Here is an 18,248-nt window from a genome sequence, read left to right on the forward strand (position 1 = left end):
TTAAATATATTTTTTCAGTCTTTTTTTGTGTTGTTTTTTCTACCGACTCCTTAACCCGATTTTTAAAAAATTCTTCCCAGCACATTCTTTTAATTCGGTTTTGTCAACCAATATGATATCTATTTGATTTAACTTCATTGTTGTTAGCGTTGACTGAACGGCTGAAGCTGCCGTTCGAGTACGCATACGTGCAGCCTGGAATAAATGGCATCTCCTTGCCTCTATATTGATGCGACGTGACATCCCACTACCATTACGATCAAGACTTTATAAATTTGTGATACGTCCGGTGTTGTTATATGGTGCAGAAACATGGCCAATGACAACCAAACTGGAACAACAACTTCAACGAAACGACATGAAAATGCTCCGATGGATGCAACGAATTAGTCTGAAGGACCACATCAAATCTACCGAAATCTTGCGTTTGCTGGTTTAGATGGTATAAAGGACGAATGCCGGCAACATCGTCTGCGGTGGTTTGGTCATGTCAAACGAAGTGAAAACCGTGCCATAACTTCTCTTGCAGATGTTGAAGTACCTTGCACACGTCCCAAAGGCCGTCTAAAGAAGTCCTGGTCGCAAACAATCGAACATGAAAGCTCTAAATTTAAATGAAATGGATACAACTGATCGTCTAATTTGGCGCAAAAAGTTGATGGCAAAGAGAACAACGTCCTACCTCGGGAAACCGGGTCTCTGGACGCAAAACGAAGATTGATTGATTGATTGTTGTTAGCGTTGACGATTTAAGAGTGTCATTTATAAACAGGTAGTAGAAGCTTTGCAGAATCATTTAAAGTTAACCGCGTTTTGTGCAACTAGAACCGAATCTATTTCGACTGCAGTATTTTCTAATTAAAAATCGGTTTTGCACTGAATGCAATACAATGCAATGCAAAACATCCAATATCTAGAGGATGTTCTGGATTGTACTGGAACAGCTGAAGCTGCCGTTCGAGCACGCATACATGCAGCCTGGAATAAATGGCATCTCCTTGCCTCTATATTGATGCGGCGTGACATCCCACTACCACTAAGATCAAGACTTTATAAATCTGTGATACGTCCGGTGTTATTCTTGCGTCGTGCTGGTTTAGATGATATAAAGGACGAATGCCAGCAACACCGTCTGCGGTGGTTTGGTCATGTCAAACGAATTGGAAACAGTGCCATAACTTCTTGCAGATGTTGAAGTACCTAGCACACGTTCCAAAAGCCGTCCTAAGAATTCCTGGTCGCAAACAATCGAGCAAGACATGAAAGCTCTAAATTTAAATAAAATGGATACAACTGATCGTCTAATTTGGCGCAAAAAGTTGATGGCAAAGAAAACAACGTCCTTCCTCGGGGAACCGGGTCTCTGGACGCAAAACGAAGATTGATTGATTGACTGAATGCAATACAAACATTCTCTATCTTTAATTTCTGAGTGCATTTCAAACCCTTCAATTCACAACCATTCAAATTACTTATTCAAAACTGTTTTACTTATCGTTAAATAAAATGTAAATTGAGTTATTTCTAATTTCAAAATTAAATTTGGAAATTTAAGGCCAAAAAATTGTATAATTTTTATTGTATAAATGTTATAATGCTTAGCTTTAATTAATTGAACTTTATATTTTAAAGGATCACGCCGAGGAAATTGCTCTGTTGCAATCTTTGCTAATGGAAAAGTATTTGTTTTTTTCATTTTATATTTTATAAATTTAGATCATCAACATACAACTGTCTTAATATAAAATCATTTTGTATGATCTTTTTGCTGTTGAAAATATTTTTTTTGGTGTTTTAATTCGTTTACCTGCTGTTTGAACTGTGTTATTAAAATTATACTTTGTTTCTTTAGAATAAAAATAAACATTCATTCTTGTATTAAATATATATAGGTTTTTAATAACAAAATATATTACCAGGGTCCTAATTAAATGATCAAACTTTATTACCGCTAATTCATAGATCTTTTTTATATTTCTTCAATTGTTTGTTTAGGTTTTTGTTACATTAAGTGCAATTAATGGATACTGCGATTTCGAATCTAGTTTAAATGTTTAGATTACAAACATCAGTGGATTGTTGGCACAGACCAAAAACTTCTGGCTCGGATATTTCAACGTGTTGTTACTTACAATCAGAAAAATTGACGTAACCAGTGTTATACTAAAATATTTATAATATAATATAATGTGTTTATAATAAAATAAAAATATACTCAAGTTTAAAAAGATTTTAATTTCAGGCAAGATTTAACAGCGTGAACATCTGAGGCTGACTAGGATACCAATCTCGAGGTGTCATAAATTAAGCTAAAGGTAGATGAAAATATGGGTTTAGTGAAAGGGCAAGGCACAATGAAACCTAACAGTTTTGAAATACAAGAACAGTTTAACGTAAAAATATGGAACGTGTTTTTTCCAGAATCCATCAGAATACTTACTGATAATATATAAAGCCCATTGAAAACGTGGCAATGGTTATTTGCATGAATGAATGCACACACAATGCATGTGATAGTCGAAGATCTTTCTGCACCCGAATCCAATCACTTTAACGCGGAACCATTTCACATGTCCCTGAACGGCGATGACAGAGATTAAAATGACAAAATCGGATTGGCTTCTGGTTGAATCAGGGTTTTCCTTGGAGTGCTTTCTGACTCTCACTCCTCAACATCCTCTCCTGAGCTACTCACTCACATAGCTGAAGGAAAGTTGAAATTTTGAAAGCAATCGCAGATTCCGTAAGTGGTATTTAAGGAGTGCGAAGTAGGCAAGCAACATATACATTTCATTGCTGAATGCATTTTAAAAGTTATGGGGCTTGGCTAGGCTTCCAATGAAGAAAGCAACAATCACAGACTATAGACATATATGAAAATAAAGTGATAAGGCAAAGTGGACTGTGCCAAAATATTGAAATGGTTATCTTGAAGTGAAGTAGATGAAGGGGAAACGTAGAAATAAAAAAAATGCACTAGCAAAAACTACCTTTCAAAAATTAAGAAAATGACAACATTCCTTTAAAAGTAAAACTACTGTGGTTACAGAATATATGAGCAGTGCCATCAAGATCAAATATTGATGTTGAAACATAGAGCCATAGAGCTAGAGGCCTTCATCGCGTAGAAATCAATGACTTAGAAGGATTAGAAGACCAGCTATAAAAATCGCCTAACAAACGAATCATCAAAATTGTCACAAGAAAAAGAATGTAATGGTCGGTTTACCTGTTTGAAGTAGATAAAACAAAAATGTCGAAAATGTCTTAGAATATCAACCAAATTAGAAGAAAAAGAAGGTCAAAAGTTAGATAAAACTAAAAAAACGACTGCTTAGAGCTAGATTTGAAGAAGGCGGGACTTAATCTTCACGAAAAGACGGCTGAAAAAGCTAAGGAAAATCTAATTTCTGGAGGTAACAGATTTGGAAATAAATCATTTAAGCAACGTTGTCTAGGGACAGCCGCTAAATAAATGGATGATTTAAAATTTTAATGGATGTTCGAGATACCTTTTCGAGAGACCGTCTAGAAAAGGCTTTTGTACCAAGGAAGGTCATTGAATGGGCGTTGAGGAAGAAAGGAGTGAATGAGAGACTTGTTAAAGCTGTGATGCAGATGTATGAAGGGGCAAAGACAAAGGTGAGGGTTGGAAGGGGGATGTCGGACGCTTTTAATGTTAAGGTAGGAGTGCATCAAGGATCAGTGTTATCACCGTTTCTGTTTGCAATTGTGATGGATGTTGTGTGTGGAAACATAATGGAGGGGTTGTTATTTGAGATTTTGTATGCAGATGATTTAGTCTTGATGGCTGATAGCATGGAAGAATTGCAGTTAAAATTTGACAGATGGAAAAGTGTTATTGAAAAGAAAGGGTTAAAAGTTAATATTGGTAAGACGAAGGTAATGGTGAGTGGGGAAGGTGGGGAGCGAGTGATAAGTAAAATAGACCCCTGTGGGGTATGTGATAGGAGAGTGAAGGCTAACTCGGTATTGTGTATAGGATGTCAGAAATGGGTGCATAAGAGATGTAGTGGTGTGAGGGGGGCACTGAAAAAGGTGGAAGGCACGTTCAAATGTAAGAAATGTGTTCACGGTGTGATTAATAGGACGGACGCAAGGACGGGGTTGAGTGGTGGTATTGAAAGAGNTGGAAAGNCTTTGTTTACTTAGGGGATAAGCTGAATGCGGATGGAGGATGTTTGAGCGCAGTTACGGCTAGGTTCGTGTGGGATGGATGAAATTTAGGGAACTGGGTGGGGTATTGTGTGGAAAGAAATGGTCAGTGAAGATGAAAGGGAGGGTATATAAAGCATGTGTGAGAGCAGCGATGGTATATGGTGGTGAAACTTGGGTGTTGAGGAGAGAGGAGGAAAGTGTACTGCAGAGGGCTGAAAGAGCTATGGTGAGGATGATGTGGGGGGTTAAAGTGAAGGATAGGAGGAGTAGTACAGAGCTGATGTCAATGATGGGACTGAATGAGGACATTGTGACATTGATAGGGAGATCGAGATTGCGGTGGTATGGACATGTGTTGAGAAGGGATGAAAGGGTCGGGATTAAGCGAGCGTTGGAGTTCGAGGTTGAAGGAGTGGTAGGAAGGGGTCGTCCGCGATTGGGATGGAGAGAGCAGGTGGAGAAGGACAGGGTGAAAGCGGGGTTGCGTGATACTGAGGCGAGTGACAGATGTGGATGGCGTCGAGGGGTATTTCGGTTTCATCATAGGTAGCCAAACGGCAACCCCCGATCTCGGGGAAAATGCCGTCTAAACGTGTGTTGTTGTTGTTGTTGTTGTTGTTGTTGTTGTTGTTCGAGATACCATTTGCAGAAAGATTTTAATCGTTTGTTGAAATCATGCTTCGTCGTGAAACTTTGTACGCATTTATGCCATTAAAAATATCATCGTTATCTGAAAGATTTGTAATGCTGTCAAATGCCACTCATATCATAAATGAACCACAACTTAATTGATGCTCATTGACTGGATATATGTGATTTTTATTTATTTTCAAATTCATTATAAATTTTTCTTTTGTAACTTTTGTTATTAACCAGATATTCGAAAAATATATTTCAATGCAAGTCCATCTGAATGTGGAAAATAACTTATATTAATTTAATTTATTTACAGGGAAGCAGTAATAAAACGTCTGAATCAGGATATTGCAAATAACAAAATTGAAGTTGAACGAGTTAAACGAGAACACCAAGCAATGATTCTTTCAGCAACTAATAAAATCAGAGAGTTTGAAATTGAATTTGAAGCCCAAAAACGTTTGATTGACTCGATATCTCAAGTAAATTTTTTTTCAGGATGTAAATGATTATTCACATTTCACAAACTAGAAGCACGCTCTCACGTAACCGAGCTGTTGCTTGTCTGCGTTCGCGTAAAATATAAAGAATTACAGGGGCTCTAATTTTGTCGGTTACATATAAGGTTTTTTTCATTGTTTAAGTAATAACCTTTGATTAGAAGGTCAAGTGGTGCAGGAAATGAGTAAACTTGTAGTGATAAATAAAGGTTTATGTCACAATGTCGATTTTAAATTACATTATTTATTTGCATTATCGTTCATCTTGGGCTAGGAGAATGAAATGCTGAAAACATCAATAAAAGAATTTGAAAAACCGACAGAAGCTGATAAGACATCCAGCTTAGAAAGCAAGTACATTTTATATAATCCTTTTTTAAAACATCTCTTTTTTTCTTTTTTTGTATTCTTTTCCTTTATGACATCTTGTCATGTGATGTTCTATTTAACAATTGTACCCACTTCCGATACACCTAGCCAGCTGAAATATTAAGGCTAGGTGTTTTTTGAGATGATCTTTAATAATCTTGATTCGGTTTTTTGATTTTCGTGGCGAAAAAGATTCACGTATTTAGATTTATGTTCGATTATTTTATATTCATTTTCAAGAACTTGCCCAAGTGAATGAAGATAGATTTGTAAAGATGAAAGATATTTATGTCAAGTTGCGTGAGGAGCACGTCACTCTTTTGAAAACGGTTTCAGCTTTTTATTAGTTAAATGAATTTTTTAAACATTTGAATGCGCTTTGTCTTTTCATCTCTTATCAACGGCTCTGTTGAGCGCTTTTCAATTAGATAATAGATATTCGTTGGGCGGGACTTCGTTAAACAATGTCGCTATCGTACATTGGTTACAATTAAATTAGAATTTTGTTATAAATTTTGGTAAAATTTTAATTTTTTGCGTGTTTTCTCATTCTCATCAAAAGCCGTTTTAAAATTGTTTATATATTCAGACTACTTTACATTTAACATGGGATGCTTAATCTAATTAGCAATAAACTTTTTAAGTAAATTAAAACAATTGACCGTTAATGTTACAGGTCGACTAGAATATTTTTTGGTTAAAATTTCAAAATTATTATTTTTTTATTCTCTGTCAAACGCAGAACTGCTTACATATTATTATATACTTATGATTAAATCTTCGTGCCACAAAACCTCTACACGACGCCACGGGACACGACGCACATACACATTATGTATGCTCGTGCAAGCACCCCATCATAAGCGTGTGATGGTCCTTGAGTTTCAGACAGACAGTATTCGAACCAGACCATAGCGTAATAGCAGCACAAGACACGGCACTCTTGCCTTTGCCAACGTGAAGTTTTATGATTATTTTATTATTATTATTATACGTAACATAACGCCACCTGCCTCTGCGTCCGTATCAGTTGTCTACGGAAGATCTATCGAAAACTTCTCTTCCCGCTGCCAGTATTGTTCTCCTTATTCTTGTATTATTATTGTTGTTGTTATTATTATTGTTATTATTATTATTATTGTTATTATTATTGAAGTTTCACGCCATTATTATATGATTAGATATTATTTCGATAAGCTATAAGATTGATTAATCGACTATTAAAAAACTCTTCTTTTTTGTTATTATAATAATAATAAGCGTAGTAGTGTAGTATTACTGATTGGTTTACTTGGAGCTGTGTATTTTTAGTGTTTCTTAATTTTTTCTTACGAAAAATCCACCAAAGAGATTATCATTTATATCATTAAATAACTGGCAAACTATAATTTATATCATAATTTGTATCATGAGGCAACTTGGAAACTATAATTTATATCATAATTTGTATCATGAGGTAACTGGAAAACTATAATTATAGTTTATATCATAATTTGTATCATGAGGTAACTTGAAATCTCTAATTAATCATTTTTATTGTTAAAAAATTTACGCTGAATATTCTTTCTATTGTTTTTGTTAAATGCTTTGAAATTAGTACACAGATTCATTAAAGCAAGTTGCCGCATCTAAAAAAGAAGTTGAAGTTCACAAAGAAAAAATTGAGGTATAGAAATTGTGGCATTTGAAATGTTAAAAATTATTATTTATTTAGAATTAATTGAACATGTTAAAAATTTAAACCTCTTCACGTTTTTCGAAGTTCGATCATATATTCATGTATATATGTATCTAATATAATTTAGCGCACATGAAGGTTGCTCTGCAGAAGCGCCCCACAAATCTGCAATGCAATACAATGCTCGTGAGCAAAACAAATAGTCACACTAAGGCGACCAACTTTACCAGGTGATCGTTTCATTTTTAATCTCAAAGTTGCATAAATAAGAGACTGCAAAACCTGATGAAAATTGGATTTAAAAAAAATATGTTGCCTATGAAAAAAAAAGTGCAAACCTGCAATCTTGCTCTGATTGATATCGTCTCCTAATCTTCTCAAAAGAATTTATTTTATGATTGTTTTCAATTACAATTTTCATCGGATTACAGAAATGTGTTAGCCTTTTTTAATAGTTTTTTTTATACCAGGTCAGTAATGGCGGCGTGATGGCTCAATGGTTAAAAGCGCCTGGTCTTGCTATTGCTATGACTGGGTTCGAATACAAAGAGATCCCCGCCTATCATATGCAATGTGTATGATGCGTGGTTTGCACGCGTATTCATATACGCTGTGTGTGTTTGTCGTTGAAACCTCTGAAGCAAACGCAAAAAAGAGAGAGAGAAACCTTTGACCTTTAAACCTTTAATTATTTGTTCACACTACGAAATGTCTTGCTTGCCTAAAAGTTTTCATACAAAACGAAATTGGTAGGCTTCCAAAACAAAATTAAACAAAACTTTGATATAGGGAGTTGTAAAAAAAAGAATGTATCATTTATAGGATATGCCTTTATATATTTTTTTGTAAAGTATTGACAACATGTACGTGGGTCAAAAAATAAAACAGTTGAGATTTTAATTTACCACGTTAAACAATATAATCTTTCTCTGGCAAACACTTTTCAAATGGGCTCTGAGAGGAATATCGGGCTAATAATTTTGACAAAATTCTAATGAGAATTCGTAACATTTGGATTTTTATAAATTTGAGCTATAATGTTCATTTTGGACAGAAATTACAAACTGAAATGACATTAATGAAGGAAGACCGAAACAAAGTTGAAGAGAAACTATTGCAATCATCAAACGCAGCTGAAAAACTTTCAGAAGCTTTATCAAGCAATGAATTACTGCTGATTAAAAATACGGTATGAATTCCATTTCTAAGCTGTTATTATAATTTTCACTGTTAACGCGTTTTAATAAACTAATTTTCCAGCTCACATTTAACCTATAATTTATATAGATGTAGCGGGTTCTTAGCGGCAAGGTTGAGACGTAGACACAAATCAAAAAAAAATTTTATTCTGTAAACTGAAAATTATATCAAATAAATATACAATGTCAATAAAGAAAACCAAAATAAAAGTTAAAGTTCGAGGTTAGTATGCAGACTTGTTCCTGCCAGTGCTGTGACCACGTACGAGCGGATACTGTTTCAACTTCTTCACTTGACAACAATGTAGAATCCTTCGAACACTGGTGTTATGTGGGGTTGACTCCTTCGGTTCCAGCCGTCTTCTGTACCAATATTGCACCACCTGTGCTTTACCCAACCGACAAACGTTTTTGTTACGTTGAAAGGCAACTACTTTGTTCGCCACCCTCCAACGCAACAGATAACTACTTCGTTCGCTACCTTACGTTTGTCGTCGTTGAGCTCGTAACAACCCCATACCGTATTTCCAGCTCTCTCGTCTAACCACTGACTAACTACCACCCACGTACCAAAAAATGAAACTTCTCCCAATAATACCTTACCAACCAACAGTTACTTCACCAACCACGGTTGCGTGTCCAATTTCTCACCAACAAAAACGCCAACTCTGCCAACTAATTTTCTACAATGAAATTAACCAACTCTACCAACTAATTTTCTACAATAAAAATAACTAACTCTACCAACCAATTTTCTACAATAAAATGAACTTTTTTTTTGTCTGACGAGACCAGCCTTTATTTACCCGACGCGCCGTCCTACCCCGCAGCAATAATATAATTAAATGATGCGGGGCTCAACATTTCCCCCTGAAACCTTGAAAATAGAATTTAGAAATAAATTTTATTTTATCATTCGTGAATATTTATATAAAGAATAAGCAAAGGATGTTTCGCCATTTTTTTCTTGTGTTGTATTGTGTTGTGCTACATTTAATTGTGCTACATTTAATTTACTTCTCATTGGTTGACTTCTAAAGCGTTGTGTTGTGTTACGATATGTTACGTTATGTTATGTTACGTTATATTATGTTACAATATATATTATATTGTGTTGCGATATGTTGTGTGTTATGTCCAATTTATATTTTTTTTCATTGAAAACCCTTAGTTTAATCTTTTTAAAATTAAAAAACTTTTAATAATGATTTCTCATTAATCTGATTTTTTTTCTAATTTTTGAATTAATATAAACAATCCTTTTAAGATTTCGGAACAAAGAATTCTTGAATTAGAGGAAAGTTTAAATGGCTTGGACACGGTTTTGAAACATGAAAAAGAGATCAATTCTGAAAAGTTACTGGAGTTAGAGAAACTTCTTAACTCCAATACAATTACTGAAAACAATTTACAGTTGGCAGAAACAGAAAAATCGCAATTATTAAAAAAAGTTAATGAAATGGCCAGATACAAACAACTCGCTGATGATCAAATAGCAACGTAAGATAATGCTTTTTATTAAGTGTCGTTACCGCTACTGTTTTTGTATTTTGATGACAACTACCTTACAAAATTTTAAATGCTAAAAGGTCAGCATTTAATTCATTAACTTACCCACCAGGGTCCTGTTTATTTTTTAAAGAAGCGATGGCATCTGACAAAGTTTAAAACCATCGTCAGATAATATTGCGTTTTTTTAAAGTTTTTTTAAAGTTTATTATTTCGTTTAACACCATTTTGTCTAAATTCTTTTCGGTTTTTCGTCGTTCCCTTTTTTTTTATTCACTTAAATTTGGAGTTAAAACAATTTTCGTAGCATTTAATTTGCTATCCTGCTGCGGGCGTGCCAGCTTTGTCAAGGAAGAATATTTTGCTCAATTTCAGTACAGAAGCTCCAGTTCAAATCCTTCTCAAAATTTTTTAGGTAGAACCCATAAAACAATTAATTTAACATAGAAATACATTAATCAAAAAGCTTGGACACAAACTTTTTATTTGTTTTGGAATGCCATACGTTGTATTATTATTAATCTCATCCCAGTAAATATTCATTATTTTTTTTTATTAATAAAATTAATAAATATTTATATTTTCTCTCTAATGTTTTCAAAAAAATTTTGTATGAGTTTAACGGATGTATGTATGATTTATTTAACAGTTATACATTTAATTATGTGAAATTAAGTTTATAGTTGCGAAAATTAAAAAATGTTCGGGTTTTTTAATGTCATTGATATTTAACGATTTTTCAATATTTAATTTAGTTAGTTTGTGATTTGTAATTTAGAAAAAAATCTCTGGTGAATGACTTTTGGTTGAAAATCTCAGTTCATGTATCATCGTCGGTGTTTATTTTAATAAGTAATGTACATTTTCTATACATTCAAAAATTTATGTTTTTAGAATGAAGATCTAATACGGCATTGAGAAAAGTTTGTTCATTAAAATAAAAAAATCTCAAAATTAAATAAAAAAACAGTAGAGCTGTCCCAAATGGTAAAAAGTTTACTCCGCTGGTTTTGTCTTAATTCCGTTTATCTTGACAAACTACCGTCGGGTGCATACGATACGGTGCTAGGACCAGTTTCACCTGATGCGATTAAAAATTTGTAATAAATTTTCACGAAAAACAAGCACAAGTTTAGAAATATAAATGCGGAAAATTCCTTTTGGGTGATATACACATTTTATACTACAAAGATTTCTTTGAGAAGACTTATTCTTCAGAATTTTCAATTGTGGATTTTTTTGCTTAGATCATTTAAAGTTTGGTGGCTTTAGTTCAAGGTTTCTTATGCACGTGGTTCTTACAATGGTGGGGATTTATCCGGTTGAGTTTTGAGGTAGGGATTTTGTGTTATTGTGTTCGGGTTTCATGACATTGTTTTGAAGATTTTTGGCATGAGTTTTGGTTTGAGGAAATTTGGTCGTTTAACGGTGTATTTTCTAATCTAGCTTTCACCACTCGTCTTATATTGTTAATATTGAACCGTTATATTTCTATTTGTTTGATGTGGAACAATCAAGTTTTATTTATTTTATTAAATTTTAACTGACATATTTTGAGGTTAAATTTAATTTGTTTTGCTAAAGGTTATCGAAAGAAAACACAGATAAAAATTCAAGGTTAATTACCTTGCAGACAGAGTTTGAAAAACTCGTTAACGATTTCAATGCTGTAAATTCACGTTTTAATGAACTAAATGATTCAAAAGTTATGTTACAAACAAAGTTTGAGGATTTGCAAAGTTTTTCCACTGAAAAAAGCTTGCAGTTAGAAAAAATTCGTGAAGAATTAAAATTAACTCAGTCAGAAGTTACAACACTTAAAGAAAATCTTGCCGTCCAATCATTCCAATTAAACGTTTCAGAAGAAACTAATAAAAAAATTAATTTTGATAAAACATTCCTTGAAGATGAGCTTAAAAAATTGTCTCAAGAAATTGAACTTGTTAACGCTGAAAAAATTCTTGAAAAAACTTTGAAAATAGAGGAAGAAAATAAAAGAAAAATAGAAGAAGAATGTTTTAGAAAACAAACTATTGGTAATTACTGTTATAAATTAATTGCAATTTTTATGTTGCTTAAAAATTTAGATTTATAGTTTTGTCATTCATGCTGTTTTTTTTATTAATAATCCTATTAGAAAAGATTGCTGTAAGCAATATTGCTGTCGTTCGACAAATTTCGTCTAAAATAGATGACCCAGTTTTCTTAACAATCAGGTCAACAGCAGGTTTGTTACTTTGGGATATTTTATAAATATGTATGTTAGAAATACATGTTCCTGACTTTTACTGCTCAGTGCAATTTTCTCGAGCGTTTTTATTCTATGACCCAGCCTAAACTTAGTTAAATTATTTTTTGGACCACTTCCGTACCATTTTCGTATCATAGGATCCGTATCATAGGATTCATGAGGTCAAAGATTATAAATCTTTGCTCATTTTAATCAGAAATATTCATGTTTAGAATAATTTTAAAAGATATTTTATTCTATTATGGTTAACTATAGGCATGTTGCTATAATAATATTGATTATTGATCCTGGGCATGACATAAAACTGCATCCACGCTGCCTTGCGTGCTTTTGAGCAAAATGCTAGACCCACCGCTTATAACTGGTGGTTGTCGTCATGATGGGTGTCCGGATGTAAAAACTTTTCCCTAAATTAATCTCATGCCATCACAAAGAAAAACAACGGCCCCTAGTCCCCAGCAGGCCTTTAGTGGTCAAGGGGTGCCGAGAATCCCTGGAAAGTATGCAATAGCGGAGGGATGTTGCAGAAAAATTCAGAATGGCCCCTCTATGGTACTTAGACTTGGAACGCTCAATGTTGGATCACTAACTGGCCGCAGCATGGAAATCACAGAAATGCTCGTTCGTAGAAGGATTGACATCTGCTGCCTTCAGGAAACCCGATGGAAATCGAATGGTGTCTGTCATGTCAACTCAGACAAAGAAAAATATAAACTATTCTGGAATGGTCAAAAGACGGCCAAAAATGGTGTTGGAATTTTTGTCAGAGAACCGCTAGCCCAAGAAGTACTGGATATTAAAAAGATTAATTCACGTCTCTTGTGGATCAAGCTTCTCATAGAAAAGCAAACAATGATTATTTTTTCTGCATAGGCACCACAGACAGGCGAATCAGAAGAGATGAAAAATGACTTCTGGGCTGCATTCTCTGACTCCATAGCAACATTACCAAAATCTGAAACAATCCTGATTGGAGGCGATCTCAATGGCCACGTTGAAGAGAAAACAGATGGTTTTGACAACGTACATGGCGGTTTTGGCTATGGAAAACGGAATGAAGATGGCAACCGCATCCTTGAGTTTGCTGAAAGTCACGGGTTTTGTTTATTGAGCACATATTTTAGAAAGAGGTTGGAACATCTCATAACATACAAAAGTAGACCATCAGCCACGCAAACTGATTTCTTCGCTGTCAAGCAACAACACCGAAGGCTATTCAAAAATGTCAAAGTTATACCTGGCGAATCATGTGTCGCCCAACATAGACTCCTTGTTGCAGACCTGGTTGTCGAACTGTCAAAACATAAGTCTAAACAAATGCTTTGGAGAATCAAAACGTGGAAGCTGAAAAGCAATACTCATCGAGAAAAATTTCAACAGATTGTCGCCACACAGTTAGACCACCAATCGCAAGCCAGTACAGATTGGAGTACATACAAAACCGTTTTAATGAACGCTGCAACTACAGTTTGTGGGGAAAACTGGTACAAAACGTCAGCATGAACGGGACATTTGGTGGTGGAATGACAATGTACAAAATTCAATAGCTGAAAAGACAGTTGCATACAAGCAATGGCAAAAATCAAAGTCTGTTGATGACCATAAAATTTTCCGTGAGAAGAACAACTATGCAAGACGTCAAGTTGCACTGGCTCGGACAGATCAGTGCAGAGAGTGGCTCACTAAAAGCAAAAGTAAATAAATGAAATCTCTGTATCGTATAGCAAAACAAGCAAAGCGTACGAAAAAAGACATAGTTGGTGCCTCATGTATCAAAAACGATAAAAATGAGATGGTTCTTGAACAAGATGAGATCAAGCTACAGTGGAGAGAATACTTCAACCGTCTGTTAAACGAACTAAATCCCATCAATGTTAACTGACGCTCCACTCATCGAAGGTCCGATTTATGACATCACTGTAGAGGAGCTTACAGAAGCTCTGAAAGCTATGAAGGTTGGAAAGGCAGCAGGGCCCTCGGGACTCACAAATGACATTATCAAAGCATCTGGTACTGCAGGTATCCAAACGTTACTACAACTTTGCCGTGAAATCTGGAGAAATTGCTCAATGCCGACTGAATGGAACTATAGCATGACAGTTCCGCTATACAAAGGCAAAGGTGATCCATTTTAACTGTTCATCATATCGGGGTATACGTTTGTTAAAACACTCCTTGAAAATTGTCGAGAAAATCATTGAGAGAAGATTAACGTCGTGCATCACAATTATCAATTTGGTTTCCTAGCGGGGAAATCAACAATTGATGCAATTCACATCCTTCGGCAACTGCACGAGAAGTACCTCGCAAAGCATCAACAACTATCACACATTTTTGTAGACCTTGAAAAAACATTTGATCGAGTTCCCCGTGAAGCAATCAGGTAGAGTCTACGTCGACAACTTATTCCAGTACCTCGCAAAGCATCAACAACTATCACACATTTCTGTAGATCTTGAAAAAGCATTTGATCGTTTTCCCCGTGAACCGTGAAACAATCAGGTGGAGTCTAAGTCTACGTCGACAACTCATGCCAGAATATCTTGTTCGACTTGTGATGGAAATGTATACGATTAGTAAGACTATCGTCAGCACAACGGTTGGAAACAGATGCATTTGACATCGGCGTTGGAGTTCACCAAGGCTCGATTCTCAGTCCACTGTTATTTATAACTGTTATGGAAGAAATCACAAAGCCGATACGCACTGGTGACATTTGGAATCTAATATATGCTGATGATATCGTTTTAACAGCAACGTCTGAGCAGAATGCAGCACAGATGTTTGAAGATTGGAACACCAGACTCGCCGATCATGGATTCAAAGTCAACATCAGCAAAACCAAAGCAATGAACACTGGTGAACCCATCCAATCCACAGCTACTGTACGATGGCCCTGTTCAGTTTGTAAAACTGGTGTAGGTAACAATTCAATCAAGTGTCAGCAGTGTAACCAGTGGTGTCACAAACGTTGTTCAAACATAATTGGTACTTTATCTGAAGTGTCCAATTTCGTTTGTCCTGCTTGCATCTATCCACAACAACAAATTCGAAATAGCAATGTTTTTGAAGCAATTAAGGTAGAGAAAGTCACATCCTTTCAATATCTAGGGGATGTTCTGGATTGTACAGGAACAGGTGAAGCTGCCATTCGAGCACGCATACGTGCAGCCTGGAATAAATGGCATCTCTTTGCCTCTATATTGATGTGGCGTGACATCCCTCTACTACTACGATCAAGACTTTATAAATCTGTGATACGTCCGGTGTTGTTAGATGGTGCAGAAACATGGCCAATGACAACCAAAGTGGAACAACAACTTCAACGAACCGACATGAAAATGCTCCGATGGATGCAACAAATTAGTCTGAAGGACCACATCAAATCTACCGAAATCCTGCGTCGTGCTGGTTTAGATGATAAAAGGACGAATGTCGGCAACACCGTCTGCGGTGGTTTGGTCATGTCAAACGAAATGGAAACATTGCCATAACTTCTCTTGCAGATGTTGAAATACCTGGCTTACGTCCCAAAGGCCGTTCAAAGAAGTCCTGGTTGCAAACAATCGAGCAAGGCATGAAAGCTCTAAATTTAAATGAAATGGGTACAACTGATCAATTTGGCGCAAAAAGTTGATGGCAAAGAAAACAACGTCCTACCTCGGAAGAACTGGGTCTCTGGATGCAAAACGAAGATTGATTGATTGACTTCCGTACCATTTTCATGTCGACAAAATTTTGATTCATATTTATTTTCATTATTTATTATTATTCATTTTTGAAGTACCTTGCAAACGTCCCAAAGGCCGTCTAAAGAAGTCCTGGTCGCAAACAATCGAGCAAGACATGAAAGCTCTAAATGTAAATGAAATGGATATAACTGATCGTCTAATTTGATGGCAAAGAGAACAACGTCCTACCTCGGGAAACCGGGTCTCTGGACACAAAACGAAGATTGATTGATTGATATTTTCATTATTTGATTAATTTAAATGTGTGGTTTCTAGGAGATAGAAAAATTGGAAAGTGTTCCGAAGAGTGCAACAAAAATGATTCAAAAATGCAAAACATTCTGTTGCACAGATCGCTTGAGATTACTGCCGGATCACAAATCCTAAAGATGTAAACTAACGATCCTCAAAAATAAATGAAAACACCACAAACTAACAAAGTAATTCGTGGGGGCTATATAGGGGGAAAACTGCGATACTATTCTGATAAGTATTCAGGCTGCTGATGAGTCCCTGGTATAGACGAAACACGTGTCCAGCCTTTCAAAACAAATAATGTATTCTCTTACATCAGCGCAACCGCAACATTACCGAATCTACCCGCCTTAAAGTTCAAAAGCATTAGCGGCGATTTCACAATGCTACACAACATCGCCGCTGGCAGTATAGATTTTTTGCCTACCAATCAAAAGGTGCTTGCTTAAAGTTTCATCATTCCTTGGTGGCCGGCAGTATAGATTTTTTACCTACCAATCAAAAAGTGTTTGCTTAAAGTTTTATCATTCCTTGGAGACCGGCCTGCAAAACAAAAAGAACGGCTAGCAAAGTATTCATTTCCAAAAAATCGACCATGTCGGCAATGTTGTGAGCTGTGTGGCATCAATGTCATTGAACACCTGAAACATAAACTTTGATGAAATTTTGCTTTCTTTCATCTAAAAACGGGGCAATGATGATGCAAAACCTTGTTGTTGGCAATCCGAGAATATCTAGGGGCTGTTCTGGATTGTACTGGAATAGCTGAAGCTTCCGTTCGATCACGCATACGTGCAACCATGGAATAAATGTCATCTCCTTGCCTCTATATTGATGCGGCGTGACATCCCACTACCACTACGATCAAGACTTTATAAATCTGTGATACGTTCGGTGTTGTTATATGGTGCAGAAACATGGCCAATGACAACCAAACTGGAACAACAACTTCAACGAACCGACATGAAAATACTCCGATGGATGCAACAAATTAGTCTGAAAGACAACATCAAATCTACCGAAATCCTGCATCGTGCTTGTTTAGATGATATATAGGACGAATGCCTGCAACACCGAATGCCGGCAACACCGAATGCCGGCAACACCAAATGCCGGCAACACCGTCTGCGGTGGTTTGGTCATGTCAAACGAAGTGGAAACAGTGCCATAACTTCTCTTGCAGATGTTGAAGTACCTAGCACACGTCCCAAAGGCCGTCCAAAGAAGTCCTGGTCGCAAACAATCGAGCAAGACAGGAAAGCTCTAAGGAAATGGATACAGCTGATCGTTTAATTTGACGCAAAAAGTTGATGGCAAAGAAAACAACGTCCTACCTCAGGAAACCGGGTTTCTGGCCGCAAAACGAAGATTGATTGAATTCGAGAACAACAACGGCTGTGTCACATTTGGAAAGAGGAGAATGATGATGATATTGGTTTGAACATGTTTAATGTTTATTTGTTAAACTCTTTTAAGGAAGTTTACGTTAAAAGTTTCTATACAAATACCTTATCATAAAATTAATTATAACAACAATCTTAAAAATTCAGATCCCAAGATAAAATTGTTGAAATTAGTAGTGTAAAACACTGACTGATGGTTAATGGGAAAAAATTTTACACTATTAAAATGAAACAAAAAAATATTTGAAAAATATTTAAACATTTTGCGATAATTTCTATTGTAATTGCTTTTACCGTGCTTTATTATTTGTGCAATTTTTGTTTTTTCTGGTCACGTTTAAGCTCAAATTTTCAAAAAAAATTTTGATGACTTTATTAAGTGACAAACATTTTTAATCTATGTTATTTATTAATAATAACGATATCTTTAAAAGAAATAAAATTGTTTTTCAGAATATTTACTTGAAGTTGTATCTTCAACTAAAAAAATATTCAAGGAATTTTTCGATGTTAAATTATTGTATGATACCTCATCTTC

General features: G+C 35.4%; 1 protein-coding gene across 1 annotated transcript; it reads left to right on the forward strand.

Moving 5' to 3' along the window:
- Positions 1 to 8,431: 8,431 nt before the first annotated feature.
- On the forward strand, positions 8,432 to 16,439 carry HELRODRAFT_169123 (hypothetical protein; the record flags this gene model as incomplete). Its single annotated transcript, XM_009015000.1, has 7 exons — positions 8,432 to 8,551; positions 9,829 to 10,061; positions 11,655 to 12,106; positions 12,208 to 12,286; positions 12,756 to 13,135; positions 13,298 to 13,572; positions 16,329 to 16,439. 7 exons carry the CDS (start codon positions 8,432 to 8,434, stop codon positions 16,437 to 16,439), a joined length of 1,650 nt encoding a protein of 549 aa, XP_009013248.1.
- Between the last annotated feature and the right edge of the window lie 1,809 nt (positions 16,440 to 18,248).

The sequence above is a fragment of the Helobdella robusta genome (assembly GCF_000326865.2).
Source record: "Helobdella robusta unplaced genomic scaffold HELROscaffold_15, whole genome shotgun sequence".
Taxonomy (NCBI): domain Eukaryota; kingdom Metazoa; phylum Annelida; class Clitellata; order Rhynchobdellida; family Glossiphoniidae; genus Helobdella; species Helobdella robusta.